Raw genomic sequence first — 17,367 nt, 5'->3', positions numbered from 1 at the left:
TCTGGTTCCTTGAAAGATTAAGCCAAATTTTAATAACGTTTTTCTTGTCTAAGAACATATAACTCAAGCTTACAAAATACTATAAAGCCTGTACTCCAAGATACAGTAAGTATAAAACAAAATGATATTTCAAGCAAGGCAAATGAAGGTAAATACAAAGTAGGGAACACAATTTTAAACTTTAATTAGCACTAATTGGCGTTTCAGGAACTGAGCCCTGGATTTCACCACCGTGGCTGGGTTCAAATCCCATTATATTATCACCACTATCTGTGGTTGTTCTTAGTAGCCCCGAGTTAAAGTCCTCGGTCATGCTCCTAAATAGCCAACTGGCTTTCCTCCCTGGTCAGATGGAACTCTTATTTGTTATACCTATTGAAAATAATTGCTCAGTTCCTTAACCATTTGTGGGCCACAATAGAAACTAGTGGGTCACCGGTAAAATATCACCCCTACTTCCACTCATTATTTGTTCTCATAGCGACCTCTGATGGCACTGCTTTTGGCAATGATTGTAGCGGATGGCGATAGTGATGACGATGATGTTCCTGGGGTAAGTTTGTACCGTTACTAACGTTACTACAGTTGCACAAGGCTGTCACTAATATTTCAAGTTGCATAATTAAACAGCTAGAATGTCCCTTTGGTTTATTTTTTGTTCCCTATGAAAGTAGCTGGTTATTATGCTCACAGTAGCCGCGGTAAATCCCCGAACCCCAGCCCTTAGTGATAGCCCTGGTTGCACATATAATTTAAAGGACAGTGTCAGTCCGCATGACAATGTGTTTAGTTACAGATCGTACTATACTCGAGCTATCAAAAACCATCAGATTCTAACTAAATTCACCTCCAAAGCTTGTAAAAAATACAGCACTTAAGAAACTGGGATCCTTACTTTTAATGTTCAATATCATCAATAGGTGTGGAATATTTGTTTCCAACATTATCACGATTTGTGGATCACGTTACAATGGAAACGCTAACTAGGGGGTCTCCTTTAAAGCTCTTTTCGTCAATTTAAAAGTAATTCGAACGCTTTTCAGTTGTTAGCTTGTTTACCCACTATAATCTTAACTAAAGATTATTTTTGCATTGATTAACTTTCCTCCCATTTATTAGAACTACCCAAAACCCCCTCCGGTGGGTACACGTGTACGTAGGGGACCCCACTGGAAATGGGGAGATCAAGACAAACATAGACCTGGCACTATTGTTAAAACCGGCAGCACGCCTGGTCAGTATTAGTGTTGTTGTACAAAATATATTTGTTATGCTTGTTGTAGTTGGTATGTTATGTTATTTTCTGATCGATGATTTGAACCGAGTTTGTCCTGATTTGATGTATACTAACGTACCTGACAACGTTGTGGACAAGGACTTCTTCTATTTCTTTTACTTAAAATGGCCCTCCAGTTTTATGATTATATGATTACGTTTAATTTCAGGGTGGGTGGATGTCGAGTGGGACTCAGGTGCCAAAAATTCTTACCGCTATGGAAAGGATTCTGCATTTGATATTAAGGTGACACATAACAAACACTTTCTCTACTCCGTCGTTTATTGGTGTTCGTATTGAAGCTAAAAGTTTGGTTTGAAGAGCAATGTTTGAGAATAAATCTGACTCTAGGAACAAACACCCTACCGATCATGATCTGACATGAGGAAACTGCCATGCTATGAAATGCTCTACCTTCCGTGGACATTTTCAGTAATCGAAAGCGTTTGAGACGCGAATCACCTTTCGTCGCTTTTAAGACAAGAAAATTTTTGACCTGTTATTGAGAGTGTTCCCATTAAAAAGAAAGAAAATCGCAACCCAGGGACCTCGAATGCGGACTTTTCGTACCCTTATCTTTCTCCCTTACCACATTACTACCACATCGACCAGCCAAATGTCCGAAAAAATCTAAAGTTTTATAAGGCTTGGTTACCTATGGTGGCATCGACCGTTTACGAAAGGAAATAGGCATGCCGCCCCATGCGCCCAAGCTCTAGCTCTTAGTTCTTGACCAGCTGAATAGCTGTCAACACAAGATTGGACCTAGTGAAACCCATTACCCCATTATCACTAGATCTCATTACAAAAGCCGTACTTGAAACATTATAAGGCACTTTTCCCACAAGACAACAACTAAGATCGGGAAGATCAGTCATATTAGACTGATTTGGCGAGCATTTTTGCTGTTAAACGTAATAGGTTGTTGACGAAAACAGACGCGTGATCATAGCTCTTGAGGGAATTCAAGTTGGTTGTCGTGTTATCAGAGGTTAGAATGTTGAGTGGTTGATACTGTTTTTATAATATTTATCAAAAACAAAAAGCCTGTAGTCACCCAAAGGCCATTTTAAAACCATTGCTTTTGCGTGCTTGAGCTTGAGTTCAATTCATGTTCTCCTTTTCAGAGCCAGATAAAAAGCCTTTGTAAAATAACGACTCTTTCCATTGCCCCATATAAGGGAATCCGAGACAGCTTGGATTCTTGATTCCACGCCGTGGATTCCGGATTCCAGGTACTGGATTTCAGTCTTGGTCATTGGAACACGGATTCTGGATTCCAATCGGGTCTTGGGATACTGGATTCCTTGACTTGTACTTAGGATTCCAAAGCGTAAGATTCTGGATAGCACAAGGAATATTTTCCCGGATTCCCTTACGTCGGACACGCGACTTTCCAGGAGAGCCGTTTTCTTTTTCCCAGAAAGTACACTGGAGATTTCTGCTTGAACTTAGAGTTAACTCCTGTAACCCTTCTACCACCACTAGAATAACTTCTGTTTCCTTTTGCTTCATTCGTCTTCATTAACTATTCGCAGGACAAGTACTCTCAAAATTAACATTTTCTTAGATTTTTATGTCTGATTGACCGTAAAAATAGTACAAAACAAGCGTGTGTGTTTAATTCGATTGTAATGTATTTTAGGAGCAGACTGGAAATGGGGAGACCAAGATGGGGGGGCCGGAAATATTGGACGTGTTTTCTCCGTTCGTAATGGAGTTGTAGAGGTAATTTACTTTTATTTGGCATACTTTTATTTGTTTATATGCAGAGCCCCCCCCCCCCCCCCCCCGTCCCCTGTTTATATGGCACAAAGAACCAATAGAGCGTTTTCACATGACGTCAAGACTAATCCTGTCTGAGTTGAACTCTTTAACTGGGCTGCCTGTGGCGAGTCCAGTTCAAAAAATGCCCTCGATTTTTCCATCGCGGGGGTATAAGAACCAAATTGAGAAATGTATTGCTTGTTGACAGCGTTTTATGACCCGCAGAACGACTGTGATTTTTGGAATTACCGTTTAGGTCAAATTAGTCACGTTATACTGTTAGTCTATGTCACTCTATATTTTTTGGGGGGAGACAGAGGGATTGGGGAAGGGGTGCTTGAAAATAACGTTTATTGTTTCCTGCTTAGGCTAACTTGCCTACTTTTATTTATAATGGTTGAACTTGAAAAGTTACTATTTACAACCCCGACTAAATAATGTTACTCATTTTTCTTGTTATAAGTGTTCCAAAAGGGTACAATGTTCAAATGAGTTTATCTTTAACTCTCACAGGAGATGCTATGTCACCCAATGGTTTAGCGACAAGGTTATGTGGTGACCTAAGTGTGTACAGCACCCCTCCCCCTGGAAAATTGCCTTCGGCAGTCCAGTTAAAATCGCTTTTGGGCGATTCTTGTTCCTAATATGTAAACGCTAATTCTTTTGTTCCAATAAAATTGCAAAGATGCTGGCCACGTGGTGAGTGGAAAAGCTCTTTGTACATGTTGTTTCGTGCAGTCGAAGGGCACTTGATGCAAATTCATGCAGAGCGAATTACGAATTTCAGGGAAGAAGCGTTACACACTTTTTTCATACTTTCTTGAAACACTCAAAGGCTTTTCGAGCCCAACCGGAGAGCTAGCAAAACTAGCACCATATCATGAAGAATTTGCTTTTTTGTAGGTCCGTTGGCCAAATGGACATCAAAACACTTATCGTTATGGTGCCGAAGGAGCTTCTGACCTTTTGATTCACCCAGCGGTGAGCCCTCTTTTATTTTGTCCATCTTGTCATCCATTTGTCCGTTCGTTGGTTCGTATATTCCGTCCCTATCATCCCTACTTCGTCCATTTGTTCATTTCCTGGTTTTTTTTCTAAAAGGCTTGACGTTAGTAACTCCTCTCTCACCTTGTAGCTGTCTACTTACAGTCAACTGTCTCCTAAATGACACCTACCGAGTCCAAAGGCGGTAAAAGCGAACAACTAACCAAATAACAACATAGAAATAGCCCAATTTGTTGGTTGGTGGGTGGGTCTGTTGAGGGGGGTCTAACTGTCCTACGGTATCTGTTTTATTTTTTCAGTGATATATGCTAATTCTCTTCGAAAAAAGGTTATATTTGTGTGTGTATGTATAAATTTCTAATTCTACCACTGACTTAAAGAGTTTCTTCTACAATGTTCTGTTTTCTCAATCTAGGACGTTTTGTTGATTGGCAGTCGGCCAACGTTGGGAAGGCCAACGTTGGGAAGGCAGGCATCGTCTGATGTGTGCAACGTGATGTAATGAGAATCAACAATGAAGCTAGATTGGTCATAATCCTCGCGACAAAGCATTAACCGCAAGATTGCCTTAAAAGACTTATAAACTAAACTGGTATAATGTGCACAGTTATTTGGCACCGTAAAGAGGGAATTTATTTGTCTCAATTCAGACTTTAGCAACACTTTGAGGAGTCGAAAGACATGATTTTGAATCAAGGGAGCACTGATTAAAATTTTTACCCCTTGAGGGCTGTAACATGTAATTTGATAACGTAATAATAATAATAAGTAATAATAAAAAACAAAACAGTTAATTGAATAGTTAGTATTAAAAAAAATGGAAATACCTCCCTCGGCTTTTGTTGGGTAATTTTAGAAATTTTAGGAGACATACCTTCTTTTTAAATATAACTCTTTGTTTTATAAGTGTGAAAGTGTATTTACCTGCTCTTTTAGCTAGCTTACAGGCACTCCTAAAATTGAGTGAGTTATAACTTCTAAATTGACATGGCGTACAAAGTTTTGTTGTGGACTTACCTTTAACAATAAAGAGTCAATTTTTTAAAAGGCGTTTTTATTTATTAATTTGTTAACTTTTCCATCCAATTTTATGGGCACTATCATGAGAGATGGACAAACCCAAAGGCAAAAATGTTCCTTATTGTTTTGTAAAGAGGCGCTTTTTAAGATCTTAGATCTAAGGTTGTCTTTTGTCCTTTTTTTAGCAAATTGCTAAAAATAATACGATTTTGCTTTCCTTCCATTGAGCTACTTAAAATATACATCATTATTGATTCCAGGCCGTTTAAACCCTAATATTTTTTAGGATATAGCCCATCACTGATCAACGCATTTTCCGTGTAATGATCACAGTAGGTACACAGCATTTTCTGCTCGACTTCCTATTACTAACAATTATCTACGGCAATTAATCGAAGTAGCGCCTAGGGTGTTTTTTCAGGGGTCGCTCAACTGGGACGGGGCGCTTATTATTTGGGCGGTGCCCAAATATAGATTTCTAGTTCGCCATATTTGCTTCAATTGGGCACGCAAAGCCTGGTCAAGCCTGCGAACGCAGCGGTATTTGCGGTTGTCGCGCTCCCTGGAAACTGAAAGACATCTTGCTTTCAAGGCTAGGACAGGGCGCTCTAAAAAATAATTATTGCAACTTAATAGTTACTTAGTTACAAGTGAAGCTGTATTGCCCTCGCACCTCATTTGTTTACTTTCAAGTCTTTCTGTCTACGATATACAATCCGCCCAAATGAACGCTTTCAAAGAGTCTTGTTACTTTTTGAACAACAACCCAATTAGAAACATGGCACGAACGATAATAGGAACGGTACCAGTGCAAATACTGTGCTCAAATACAGTCGAACCTCTCGGTACGGACACCTCTCCAGTACGGACAGTTTCCAAAGTCCCGACAAAATTCTCATATATTTTCTTTCAAAAAACCTCTATAATACGGACTCTCTCTAATACGGACAACGGACTCTAAATCTCGCCCCCAGAGAGTAAATATGTATAAACTTATAATAACCTCTTTATTACGCACTCTGCGGTGATCTGGTGAATCCCGAATCTCAATCAGGTGAATCTGCACAGGGTGAATCCAGTATGGCTGCAAGGTGATTTCAAAAGCCCAGTCTTTGCATATTAAACAAGAATTTGCGAAAGGTGTATTCAGGAACATAACCGAATTTTTTAAGGCTTGGATAACTACAGTTAGCATAAAGATCTTTTCTATTACATTTTGTACTCTAGTTACTGTTTGCTGCACTTGCAAAACAGCGAAAGACGCTTTCAGAATTGTGCTTAACGTTACAACTCAATTACCAGACGTCAGTTGATTTCAAAAGCCCAGTCTTTGCATATTAAACAAGAATTTGCGAAAGGTGTCAGTTGTAGCTGAGATGTACAATGTTCTATGCTACTGAAGGACAGTGTCTTTGTACTGTAATTAATAAATTGAAATGTAGTTTAAAGATTAGTGTGAGCATAGTTTTAGCTATTCAACACTTAAAACTGTAAGTGGAGTTATAAAATTGACGTCATCATAGTGACCTCTTTTATACGGACATGGCTTAGTAATACGGACATTTCGCTCTGTCCTTTCGGTGTGTGTATTAGAGAGGTTCGACTGTATGCCTCTGTTAGGAATCAATCGTTTTAAGGAGCGTAGCAAGACATTTTCCTGACGTACAAACAGTTTTGCAAATCCACCCTACCCCGTCCTCCAAATAATAGGGAGTTTTAGCAACGACGACGGCGACGGCAACGAGAACGCCAAAAACAGCAATAGGTTTCTTAAGCAAAACAACAACTCTGAACGTGCATCACGCTTTTGTGTTATTTCTTTGCCGTCACTGCACGACTACGACGTGAAAATGCCTGATTTCACGCTTTATGGAGGACGTAAACAAGCGACGACGAAATGTTCTTTCTCTTTCTAAACTTGAATGCGGTCCTCAAGAAACAACTCTAGGGAAATTCGCCTACATTATTATAATTTTGACATTTTCAGCGGATTGGAATAAACGCGACAACGTTTCAACAAACGCGAATACCATTTCAAAGCGACGTTTTCTCTACCGTCGCCGTTGGCGATGCTAAAGCTCCCTAATTTCCACGCGGATGACTAGATTAAATTCAATTTACGTTTCTATCCAGTTTGGTGAAGTAAGCATCTTTCCTGCAGGCGGGCAGGATCGTGTTCTGACGCCAGTAACAGCCTGGCCGCGGTCCAATTCAATACTCAGCTGGGTCTTTAAAGAAGTGAGGAGAATATGCTGCTATTGTTATGACATTGCCAGTCTACTGTTCTCGGATAATGACGATATGATAATGATGAGCTTCGTGTCACAAACCTTGCACATACGATCAAATTCTTTGGGACGTTAAAAAACCCACACACCATTCCCTTAAAATCCCTGAAGGATATGGATAGTATATTTGCAATTTACAGTAAGCTGTTTCTCCTCGACCTCAACGCCCTGACCATGCAAGAAAAAAGTATTCAAACATTGCAAATCTCCTAACTCCTTCCTCGTTACGAAAACGAGGCAAAGGCGTAGAAACTGGTTTGACCTGATTCGTTGTTTGGGTGTTTATAAATAACTGGATGCACTCTGTTTTGTATATCCGAAGAACAGAACTGATTCTCCAACACTTTTCAAGTCTCGACTTTCTAAATTGAGGTATGTGTCGTGAGGAAAGTCTTTTTAAACGAATAAAAAGATAGATTTAATTTCTTCATTAGGGTTCAATGTCGACCTCAGTGCTAAGGGATAAATATTTTTCGGGCGGAAGTGGCGGAAGTTAGTTTCGGTTTGAAACCTAGCTGCTGCGCTTCGCCTGGAGGAAGTGAAGCTTACTTCATATGCTACACCAGACGGAGAGTATATAGCACCATTGAAAGCTTGTCAGAGCAGCTAGAAATCTTGAGGACATTTGTATAACAAAACAGTGAAGTTAAGTCAATGTTGACAGTTATGAACTTCGCTTTTTTGGAATTGTATTGTTATGTCTGTGCAGAAAGTTATGAATTATGACGCAGTATAGTTAGTTCTTGCATATCAAGAAAGAAATTGCATAGGTGTGTTGAAGAAAAGTTAAAGCTATGACAAAACTCTCTTCTTGTAGTTCCAAATGCTTGCTGTGGAAAGAATTAGATCCTTCTTGAGCTTGGAACCCAGCTGTGAGCGTTCAGAGCCGCGCCTAGCGAAGGCTTTGGCTTTTTAAAATGACTTTTACTGATACTTGTATATTATCTATCGCAATACACCTTTCTTAGCACAAAGTTAAAGAAGATGCCCCTGGATACAGTTCTGTGCCTGGATACCTCGGGCTCCATGGGCTCTAACAATAATGAAGGTATAAACCAGCTCAAGGCTGCAGCCTCGAAGTTTCTTGATGGAGTGGAAGACACTGCAAGACAAGCGGGTTTACAGGTAACCAGTTGCTTTCTTGTTTTTAAATAGAGAAACGGTTATAGCCCTAAACGAATTATTTTTCTTACTGCCAAAGATATCGATTGATATTTTGTTCCTTTTTTTTTAATTAACTGTTGATTTCCTTCTTAAAACCACCATTCGTGGTTGTGCGATCTTGTGAATAATTGTTGTTTACAGCTAGATCATCAATTTCTCAGAAAGCAGCTCCTTCCGGCCTTAATCGGAAATGACTTGTTTACGATGTTTATCAAGAAGCCGAGGTCCTATTTTTACGACAAAATATAATTGTAGAAATTTCTGTACGCTCATTGGTCAAAAAAGCCGTCAATAAGAGTTTTAAAAAATATTTAGAATTCCTCAGGCTCTCCTTGACTGAGAGCTATTGTTAAGACAAGACAAGACAAGACACGATTTTATAATAAATTTTCTAAAGAATATTTTTACAAGTGTCCTGGCACCGCAAATAGCTGTAGCTCGTCTAGGCGGGCCAAGAATAATACGAAAAGAAAATAACTGCAATTAAATTGAGGTAAAAAAAGTAGAAAGCGAGAGAGATTCATCAGTTTTCAAATAAATATTTGGCGGTTAACTAATTGCAAAAATTATAATCTTACGAAGACAAAGAAATGAAAAAGATGCATTTAAAACTCTAAGGAGGAAAAGAAAACAAAACATTAGCTCGCTGTCTTTATAGGCAGGATTATAAAAAAATTGGTTCTGCTTTCTTCATTGTTAAACAATGTGACTGTGCTTCAATTTTGTTTTTCTCTGCTACGCGCGCGCGCGTGATTTTCCAAGAAACGACTCCTTAACTATAAGTTCAAAGATTACTCACTTGAGGCGTAGTAGTGGAATCCTTTACAGGAAATCGACACGAACACATTAATGCAGTGATTGTGGGGGAGGGGGTGGGGGGTGGTGATGTGGAGGTAAAGGTTATATTTGCACTACCGGACGTCCTTAATTCTTCTAGTTCCATTTCATTAATCAGTGAATTCCACTTGACTTAACCGTCCTTCGTATTATACGTTCGCATAGTTAATTGAATTTTATTTTTTAAACTGACTTTTCATTTCATTTGAACAGGAAAATGTCGCCATCGTGGAATTTGGAGCAAAGACGCAAGTTTTGCACAGCCTGTCAACAGATTACCCCAGCATTCGTAGAAAAATTGGTAAGTGTTCTGAATTTATGTGTGTAAGTGTTAATATATTGGGAAAGCTCGAGCTCGGGAAAGAATCTAGCACGTTATTTTATGTTACGTATAGTGTATGTTCGGTTGGATGCTGCTAAATGTATTTCGGAAAGTGGTGGTGGGGATTTGGATAGGGGAAAACAATAAAATTTTCCTTCACTACCAAATATGTGACAAATTCGGCGAAGAAACATGATGTGAATGTTGGAAATAGCCTTCGCAGTAAACAATCAATAATGAATTTAAATAACTGCCAAGGTAACCGACCAGCCTCCATCATCTCAGCGTTTGGTTACTTACCGGGGCCCATACTCGTAAAGGGCCAGATCTATTGCTAGTTTTCAAGTTAATTTCCAAGGTGGTCTATAACTGAAGCGTCGACGTGTTACAAATTATTAATTATTGGATAATGCCATTCTGGAGCTATGATGGCCTTAGCCATCATGGTATATCAGCCATTATACCATGCTCTCCAAATATGGTAACTGTACGCGCCCGTTCAAAATTAAAAACAAGCTGAAAATCGGTTGTTTTTACAAATAAAATCGCACTTGCTGGATATGAGATAATTATGGCCAACGAAGCGCGTAGCACATCCAACGCGCACTCGTGGAATAATTGTTAAAAGATCCTACGTAACGTCTACCATCACTGATACTCAGTTACCTCTTCTTCCTCTTTTAGCTGGTCTTAAAGCTAATGGTGTGACTCCTATGAAGGACGGCTTGTTGACAGCACTGAAAGAAATAGTGACCAACGGTAAGACGCCGCTGTCCACGTTTTAGTGATAGAACGATTTCCTGACATCAGGTTTCAGCTGCCCTTCGATGTAAGCTCTGTAAGATTTTAGTGGACCTGAATTTCTTTAGCCCTACACATACCTTGCCTGCATCGCAGACGCTCTAAACCTTCTGTATACAAATGATTTAGACGAGTACGCGGGCCGGTTGCAAGGCAGGCTACACATACCAGTCGCCCAAATATTGCCTGAGGCGTAGCTTTTGACGATCTACGCGTTACATCTAAATTGCTGTCACGGGGTGGGGTACATTTCATATTTTGCATTGTCAGCCATCCCATTCGTGCTTTAATACTTTGTATCAGTAAATCCGCAAACTAATTACATGAGAACCAATGCTGTTTGAATTTAACCTGTAATGCACTCAAACATTTTCATTGAGTATCTAAGAGCCCCTAACTGCCATGAACGGCATTAATTTAATAAACAACGCTTTATTTTACCAGCTCTAGTTGTTTTCTTCAACTTTTTAGGGGGTGTGGTTAATGTAAACGGAAGAAAACTCTGCCCACGTATTATCCTTATGACTGATGGAAAGCCTACGGATGAAAATGGACGCGACACGGAACAAGTAAGGCTATGATTTCTCTGTCAGTTAAAATAATCTAAAGCTTGCCACTTAGTATTTTTTTTAAACCAGCCGAAATCGTATGACAATGATAAAATTCAAAACTTAAACTTTGAATGTCAAGTCAACACGTCTGAAAGCAATGCAACCTTGTGTTCAAGAAATCCTGAAAGAGGGGAACTGTCCGGATCCAAGAAGAACAGAAACGTAATGAAACGGTGTGACAGAATAAATGCGCAAGGAGGTACTGTTTAAGTCGAAGGGGGCATAGGAGTTATTTGTGACCTTGATTCCGGTACATTTTACAGTTGGTAGCGCGAATCGCCTTCACCGTATAATGTAGATTCGATTGTTTGACCGATTAAATTGGACATGCGATCTTGTTACAAATCATGGTAATTATCCAAAATTTTATCCAATGCTCCCGCTCAATAGGAACGAACGACTCGCCCTACAGGCGACCCATTCGAAAAGCAAAGCTTTCCTAGCGAGGCATCAAAGGTGATTCGCGCTTTCAGCTGTAACCTTTAACTGGAATCAAGGCCGCAAGTAACGTCTCTGCGCCCCGCGTTAAAGTTTTATGACTGTACGTCTTAACTGAAAACAAGAAAAAAGAATAGAAAAAGCCACGCGCTGATGTAATATTCACCAGTCGTCTGGCTACGTTCGCCTGTTTTTATTTGTACTCAACTAGAGAAGGAGGTGGGAAGTTTAGATGTTTCTGGATTGTTTTCACAGGCCTTGAAAGAAGTGTTAGTCGCTGCAGTTCTTTTTGGAGCTCGCTGGCAAGAGGTGGGCCTTCCACATAAGATTCCAATTGCTTGTGTTGGGTGTGGCAAAGCAGACAAGGTAAGGACAATTTTGTTTGTCTTTTCGAATTTGACTGAGACTATGATGAAGCTGTAAAAGATCTAAAATTATAATTGTTCTAACGTTCTCCTTAACCAATTTAAACCCATAGTTGCATTTTGCTTGAAAACTAGTTTTAATTCATGACTCAAGAAATAAAGATACTAGCCGGTCTTTGTTGAAGGATTTCGTGGTAATGAACAAAATGACCGACATCTGCTTTCCTGGAATGTTATAGATTAATTATACAACTGACCACCTTATATTTCCGCGTAACAAATCAAAATAATTAACAATTACCTTGGCTATAGGGAAAGACTGATGATCATCTTCGTCAATTTTTTTCTGCCAGCTGGAGTAATAGAAAGTATTAAAATTAATGATTTGATCTTTTTAATTAACTATTAATTTGGAGTTTTTCGGTTTTTTTTTTACCACGCGTATATTGAAATAATCGAATACTCCCGCTAAGACATATTATTATATAACATTACGCGGCTACTGTCCCATTAAACTTTCAATTTTGCCTTCCTTATGAAAGAAACTTCTTGAAAGCATCGCTCAAGTGACTGGAGGGATGTACGTGATGGTTCAAGACATGCAAGAGCTTAGTACATTCTTCAAGAGGCAGGTGCTATTGTCGCGTTTCATCGCTAAATTTGCTCACGGTGAGTGAAAACAAGTTATCCGTGTTTCCAGTTATAATATTAGCCCTGGATACGACGTTGGTATTGATTTTCTACAGCTTTTGAGATTTACGTACAGTTGTGAAAGAAGTAAACAGAGGGGCTCTTTTATTAAAATTGGTCTAGCTTTTGTTTTAGAGATGTCCGTTTTACACTAACTACGGTAGACACTTCTTCTGTAATGCGATTAGTCGTTGAACTTTGCCCATTTAATTTTGGGGCCTTTCATTTACTAAGGGTAGGCAAAATTGTGGGGAAGGATATAGCGGGATATTTTGGGAAGCCTTGTTAGTCGGGTTCATAAATTTTTCTGATAAGAAAAAATGTGAGGAAAGTCAAGCAAGGAGTTTGTGATTGCTATTGCTCGCAGAGGGGAAGAGTTAGGAATTTCATGCAGACATAACAACGGCGTTTGACTAACTTTAAGTCGTTCTGATTGGTTCATTTAATAAGACGATCAAGAGAGAGATGGTATGCAAGTTCGCCGTACTACAACAAAGTGCGTTAGTTCAATAAGTAGAAATATGGGCGTTTTAAAAGGCTTTATTATCGAGTTTTGGCTCGTCATCAGAACGAATAATTCACCCGTTCCTCACTTCCAGCTCTACAGTGTATTACATTTAGCTCATATTTACTTCCGTTTTTTCTTTCCAACAGATTTGGCCCAGCTCCATTCTTTGATTGCTTTGCAACAATTTATGAGAGGACTTGGCGAGGAAATGAATGAAACTGAACTGGTAGAGAAATATATTCATGACTGGTTCATCAAGGGGTCGGGTAGAGGGGACCTTCCCCCTTTTCTGTGATATTTTCTATAAATTTCAGTAAAATAAAAAGTATCCATAAAGCCGATAAGTAAAAAACTGAAATATTGTGCAAAAAACACTAGCCTCAGTCGCTTTTAGCTAAGACACTAACAAGGTAATAAAATGTTTTCGCTGTTAGCAAAAGCCCATCGGGCTAATAAATTCATCTTCCGCACTGTACGAACACCATCCCCCGACGGATACTAAAGTCTCCCATTAGCTACTCCGATACGTTGTTAGGGCTTTGTCACGCGTTCGTTCCCTACGAACGTTCTCCGTTAGGAGATGATTGCGTGACGACTTAAAAGAGCCTGTGCTTGGGAGACTACGGACACAATTTTTTTAATGGTTAGACTTTTGTGATTGGTTTTCCGGTAAATGATCAAAGCACACGTTTAAGCAAGCAAGAGTGTTGTTTGCTGGTTAATCCCTAACACCAGTAGAAGTCTCTAACCATTTTAATATTCAAGAAGCACTGGTACCTACTGTTACAGATACCGTGTTTTGAGGCCGATTATCCACCAGTAATTTCACCTAAGAAACTTACTTTGAATTATACGGTGATGGAAAATACATTTGGTAAGTTAAATAGCAAGTCTGAAACGGTACACATAAATTTTAGTGTCATTTTGTCAATAAAGACACCAACATTACTTCCACTTAACGTTTTTTCCCACAGCGTCCTCTGATGGCCTTACTTTTGGCAATGATTGTAGCAGACGACGATAGTGATGATAACTCTGGGGTAAGTTCGTGGGTGTTTTTTGTTTTCAAGGAACTTTTGGTGATCTTAACGGTGTGATTGAAAGGGTGTCCAGGCAGGGGCGTTTTTGTACCCGCGTTAGCTCAAAACTTGAAAGCTCATTCATTACTTTTAAATTGCTTTTTAGTTAGATTAGATTGAATGTCCTTAATACTGGTTTTTGGCACAATGATAATCCGAGATGTCGTATCCAAAATGGCGGGTATTCCGATTTTAGACCAAATTTTAAATAGCAAGTGATGCGGTCACGAGACGTTACTTGTTTAAAGAGACACCGACGCACTATAACCCCCAAGATTCATATTTGTTTCTTTGTTCTAAACAAGAGTAACTGAAACTTGCAAACCATATCATGTGAAAGTCGATTACCTTTCACTGTTTAATCAGTAAAATCTTCAGCTTGAAAAGAAACCTCCTAACAAACTTCATACATTTACTTTTAACTCTGATTCCATTATCTACCTAATGGGATTTGACCACTTTACCAATTTGTGTTACGTCAAAGCTCTTTTTTTTTTTACGGCTAACCTATCGTTGCAGACTAAAGTAACATAAAAAAAGGACTAAAATGGAGATCATATCCAACACTGTTACGATTATCACAATTCTAATCGTTTCTTTCTTGGACTAATCTACTATTATTATCCAAATCCACAATCGGGTTTGTCTCTCTCTCCTCCGCAGAGGCTGGCTTCCACTGGGAATCCTAATAAAAAAAGCAATGATCGAGAAATAACAAGCGCCCTGGGGAAGATGGGAAGAGGGAAAAGATGGGAGTCTCTCTTTCTCTCTTTCCCCTTCCCATCGTCCCACGCGCGCTTTCTTTTTTCCCTCTCCCCCGCCCCCTTACAACACAAAGAGGCCTCTGGGGAGGAGACAGGGTTTGTCTAATTTGTTCTTCCTTTTCATTGCATAGAATTACCCCAAACCCCCTCCGGTGGGTACGCGAGTACGCAGAGGACCCGACTGGAAATGGGGAGATCAGGACAAACATGGACCTGGCACCATTATTAAAAACGACAGTACACCCGGTCAGTGGTGATGCTATATTGTTATTTTCGTAAGAGTTAGTGTGTTTTGTCATTGATTGATGAATTCATTTTAATCGTCATTGTTAATGACATCATCACCAACGTAAAACTGCCATGTCCGCCTGCGAAGGCGCCATGTCTCGAGGTATTTAAAAAATAAAATTCTCTAGAACCCAGCTGTGTTTGTCTTGGATATATGGCCTTGACAGCTATTGACTACATAATTCGCTGTGTGCCATGTTTTTAAATAGAACAAGTTTTAATTAGCGTTTAATTTGAATTTGCTCTGCACATCGTGATCTAGTTTAGGGTAGTCATTTGCGAACCTGTATTGGTTATGTCAGAGAGACCGCGATCCTCTCCCCTTGCCTGTAAATGGCTTACATCCTTTGGTTAATTTCAGGGTGGGTGGATGTCCAGTGGGATTCAGACACCAAAAATTCCTACCGCTATGGAAAAGAATCTGCATATGACATTAAGGTGAGACAGACAAAATATCCCTTCTTAGACCTGAAGCGACACACCGAGACATAGGGAGCGAGGAACCGAACCTCGCAAAGCGTTGACGAAGTTTGCTCGACAGACTAAGAAAGCGAGGGGGGGTAGGTGTCTCGTAGTCAACCCGATTAGTGCCAATTTTTTTTATCAGTAGCGAAGTCGTTTGCGGAGGCGGGAAGAATTCAGGAAGAAGACAGCAACCGGATGACTATAACACAATCAAAGTGCCGCGACGTTGACATACACGACCGCCCAAAGTAATTGCTAGAAATCTGTTACATGTGAGTTGCGATTCATCTTGCAGGGAGAAAGAAATCGAGCGAGACAATTTTTAAAATTATTCGGTGGATTTGACATTATTAAACGTTTTAGGTTGTTGATGAAAACAGACGCGTGATCATAGATCTTGAGGGAATTCAAGTTGGCTGTCGTGTTATCAGAGGTTTGAATTTTTGAGCAACTTACCCAAGGTGAAACCCTTAGTTATTACCAAAACCTGTCCTGTACATATAAGCGAGACACAGTTTAGATATCGTGCAGTGTAGAGCATTAAAGTGATTGACCTCACAATGACGAATCTAGGGCCAAAAGGACACCAGGGATCCCCGGGTAGCCTCGGCTTAAATTATGGACCAAAACCGAAGTACTTCATTTCGGTTAGACAACACCCGACATTTCCTCCTTAACTAGAGGTCCGGCGGATTCGCCAGTGATTAAGATGCAAATATAAACAATCAGCGGTAACCTATTGTTTTTATATACCTATATTCTTTTTGTTTTAAATTTAGGACGTTGTGTCGATGCCCTCTCTTAGCCGTCAACAAATCCGAACGCAGCAATCTAATGAAGTCTGTCTTGTGATGTAAAGCCGGGCTTGGGAACTCGCCGACAAAACATATAATACACTGAAGTAGGAAATAAGCATTATCAAGAGAGAGTACTTCAGCTAGTAATGAAATCCCTACCTGAAGCATGAAAAAGGTAGTACTACCACTTTCAGGCGGAGCCTCCCCGTATAGGTCATCATAGAGAGTGATTCCCCAGTTAGTGTACACATCTGGCTTTTGTATCAGAAATCTTCAAACATGATGGAATTCTTCTTGATTAAAAAGAGCCTTATCAGTTGCGGAAATTTCGGTTTCTACGTTTTCTTTTCTCTCTTAGCGCAATCAATCAGAGCTTTGACCTTTGCCGCGTGCCTGTTTAAACAATTATTTCAGTGACCTGCACAGTTTGCGGAAAATTAAATTTTAAAATTACATTTGTTTGAAGAGTATTTCAAGCTTATACCCATGTCTCGTATATTTACTAAGCATGTTACTATTAAATAATGTAGACGCGATCAGACTTAAATATTTACAATGTGATCGTATTAATGAAAATGCATGTGTTAGATTTTGATTTTGTATATTCAATCGGTTCTCATTAGATGCGTTTTGCTCTTGATACCGTGTAAGACCACGCCCATTTACTCTTGTTTTTAATGATTTGAGTTTTTTTAATGATAATGTCATGCCTTAAGCTTAGAATCATAAAAATAAATGAATACTCGAGTTAAAGAGATAAATAAATAGGCATAAAATCAAAAAGGCTGCTTTTCTTTGTCGGTGGGTGGAATCGAATTAAATGTGACGTCGTTTACTTGTTCTAGAGGGCGGTGGGTAGGGGTTGTCTTCCAGTTCTCCCTA

The 17,367-nt window shown here is 39.5% G+C and overlaps 2 protein-coding genes across 2 annotated transcripts in view; both read left to right on the top strand.

The window, feature by feature from the left end:
* LOC140927410 (uncharacterized) overlaps nucleotides 1-5,095 on the top strand; it is a 28,250-nt gene extending 23,155 nt beyond the window's left edge. The window contains exons 9-15 of the mRNA XM_073377049.1: nucleotides 482-553; nucleotides 1,120-1,234; nucleotides 1,446-1,522; nucleotides 2,198-2,267; nucleotides 2,922-3,004; nucleotides 3,947-4,024; nucleotides 4,464-5,095. Of these exons, the coding sequence (XP_073233150.1) occupies nucleotides 482-553; nucleotides 1,120-1,234; nucleotides 1,446-1,522; nucleotides 2,198-2,267; nucleotides 2,922-3,004; nucleotides 3,947-4,024; nucleotides 4,464-4,550 (582 nt within the window). The 3' untranslated portion in view covers nucleotides 4,551-5,095. The remainder of the gene's footprint in view (nucleotides 1-481; nucleotides 554-1,119; nucleotides 1,235-1,445; nucleotides 1,523-2,197; nucleotides 2,268-2,921; nucleotides 3,005-3,946; nucleotides 4,025-4,463) is intronic.
* A 2,554-nt stretch (nucleotides 5,096-7,649) lies between these two features.
* LOC140924863 (UPF0353 protein Mflv_3659-like) lies at nucleotides 7,650-16,493 on the top strand. The gene is made up of 13 exons (XM_073374866.1): nucleotides 7,650-7,728; nucleotides 8,325-8,481; nucleotides 9,571-9,658; nucleotides 10,364-10,438; nucleotides 10,952-11,049; nucleotides 11,785-11,895; nucleotides 12,437-12,563; nucleotides 13,239-13,318; nucleotides 14,067-14,132; nucleotides 15,067-15,181; nucleotides 15,585-15,661; nucleotides 16,052-16,121; nucleotides 16,468-16,493. The coding sequence occupies exons 2-13, from the start codon at nucleotides 8,341-8,343 to the stop codon at nucleotides 16,491-16,493; spliced, it is 1,074 nt and encodes a 357-aa protein (XP_073230967.1). The 5' UTR covers nucleotides 7,650-7,728; nucleotides 8,325-8,340.
* Nucleotides 16,494-17,367: the final 874 nt, after the last annotated feature.

Source organism: Porites lutea, chromosome 2 (assembly GCF_958299795.1).
Source record: "Porites lutea chromosome 2, jaPorLute2.1, whole genome shotgun sequence".
Classification (NCBI taxonomy): domain Eukaryota; kingdom Metazoa; phylum Cnidaria; class Anthozoa; order Scleractinia; family Poritidae; genus Porites; species Porites lutea.
Note: the sequence above shows the minus strand (reverse complement) of the source record. Positions and strands in the feature narration are given on the sequence as shown.

Bases quoted from the DNA above. Each gene is read 5' to 3' on its own strand.
- LOC140924863 (XM_073374866.1), top strand. From the start codon at position 8,341: ATGCCCCTGGATACAGTTCTGTGCCTGGATACCTCGGGCTCCATGGGC. The intron at 10,439-10,951 runs GTAAGACGCCGC...TCAACTTTTTAG, and splicing joins GAAAGAAATAGTGACCAACG to GGGGTGTGGTTAATGTAAAC. The intron at 16,122-16,467 runs GTTTGAATTTTT...TTTTAAATTTAG, and splicing joins TGGCTGTCGTGTTATCAGAG to GACGTTGTGTCGATGCCCTC.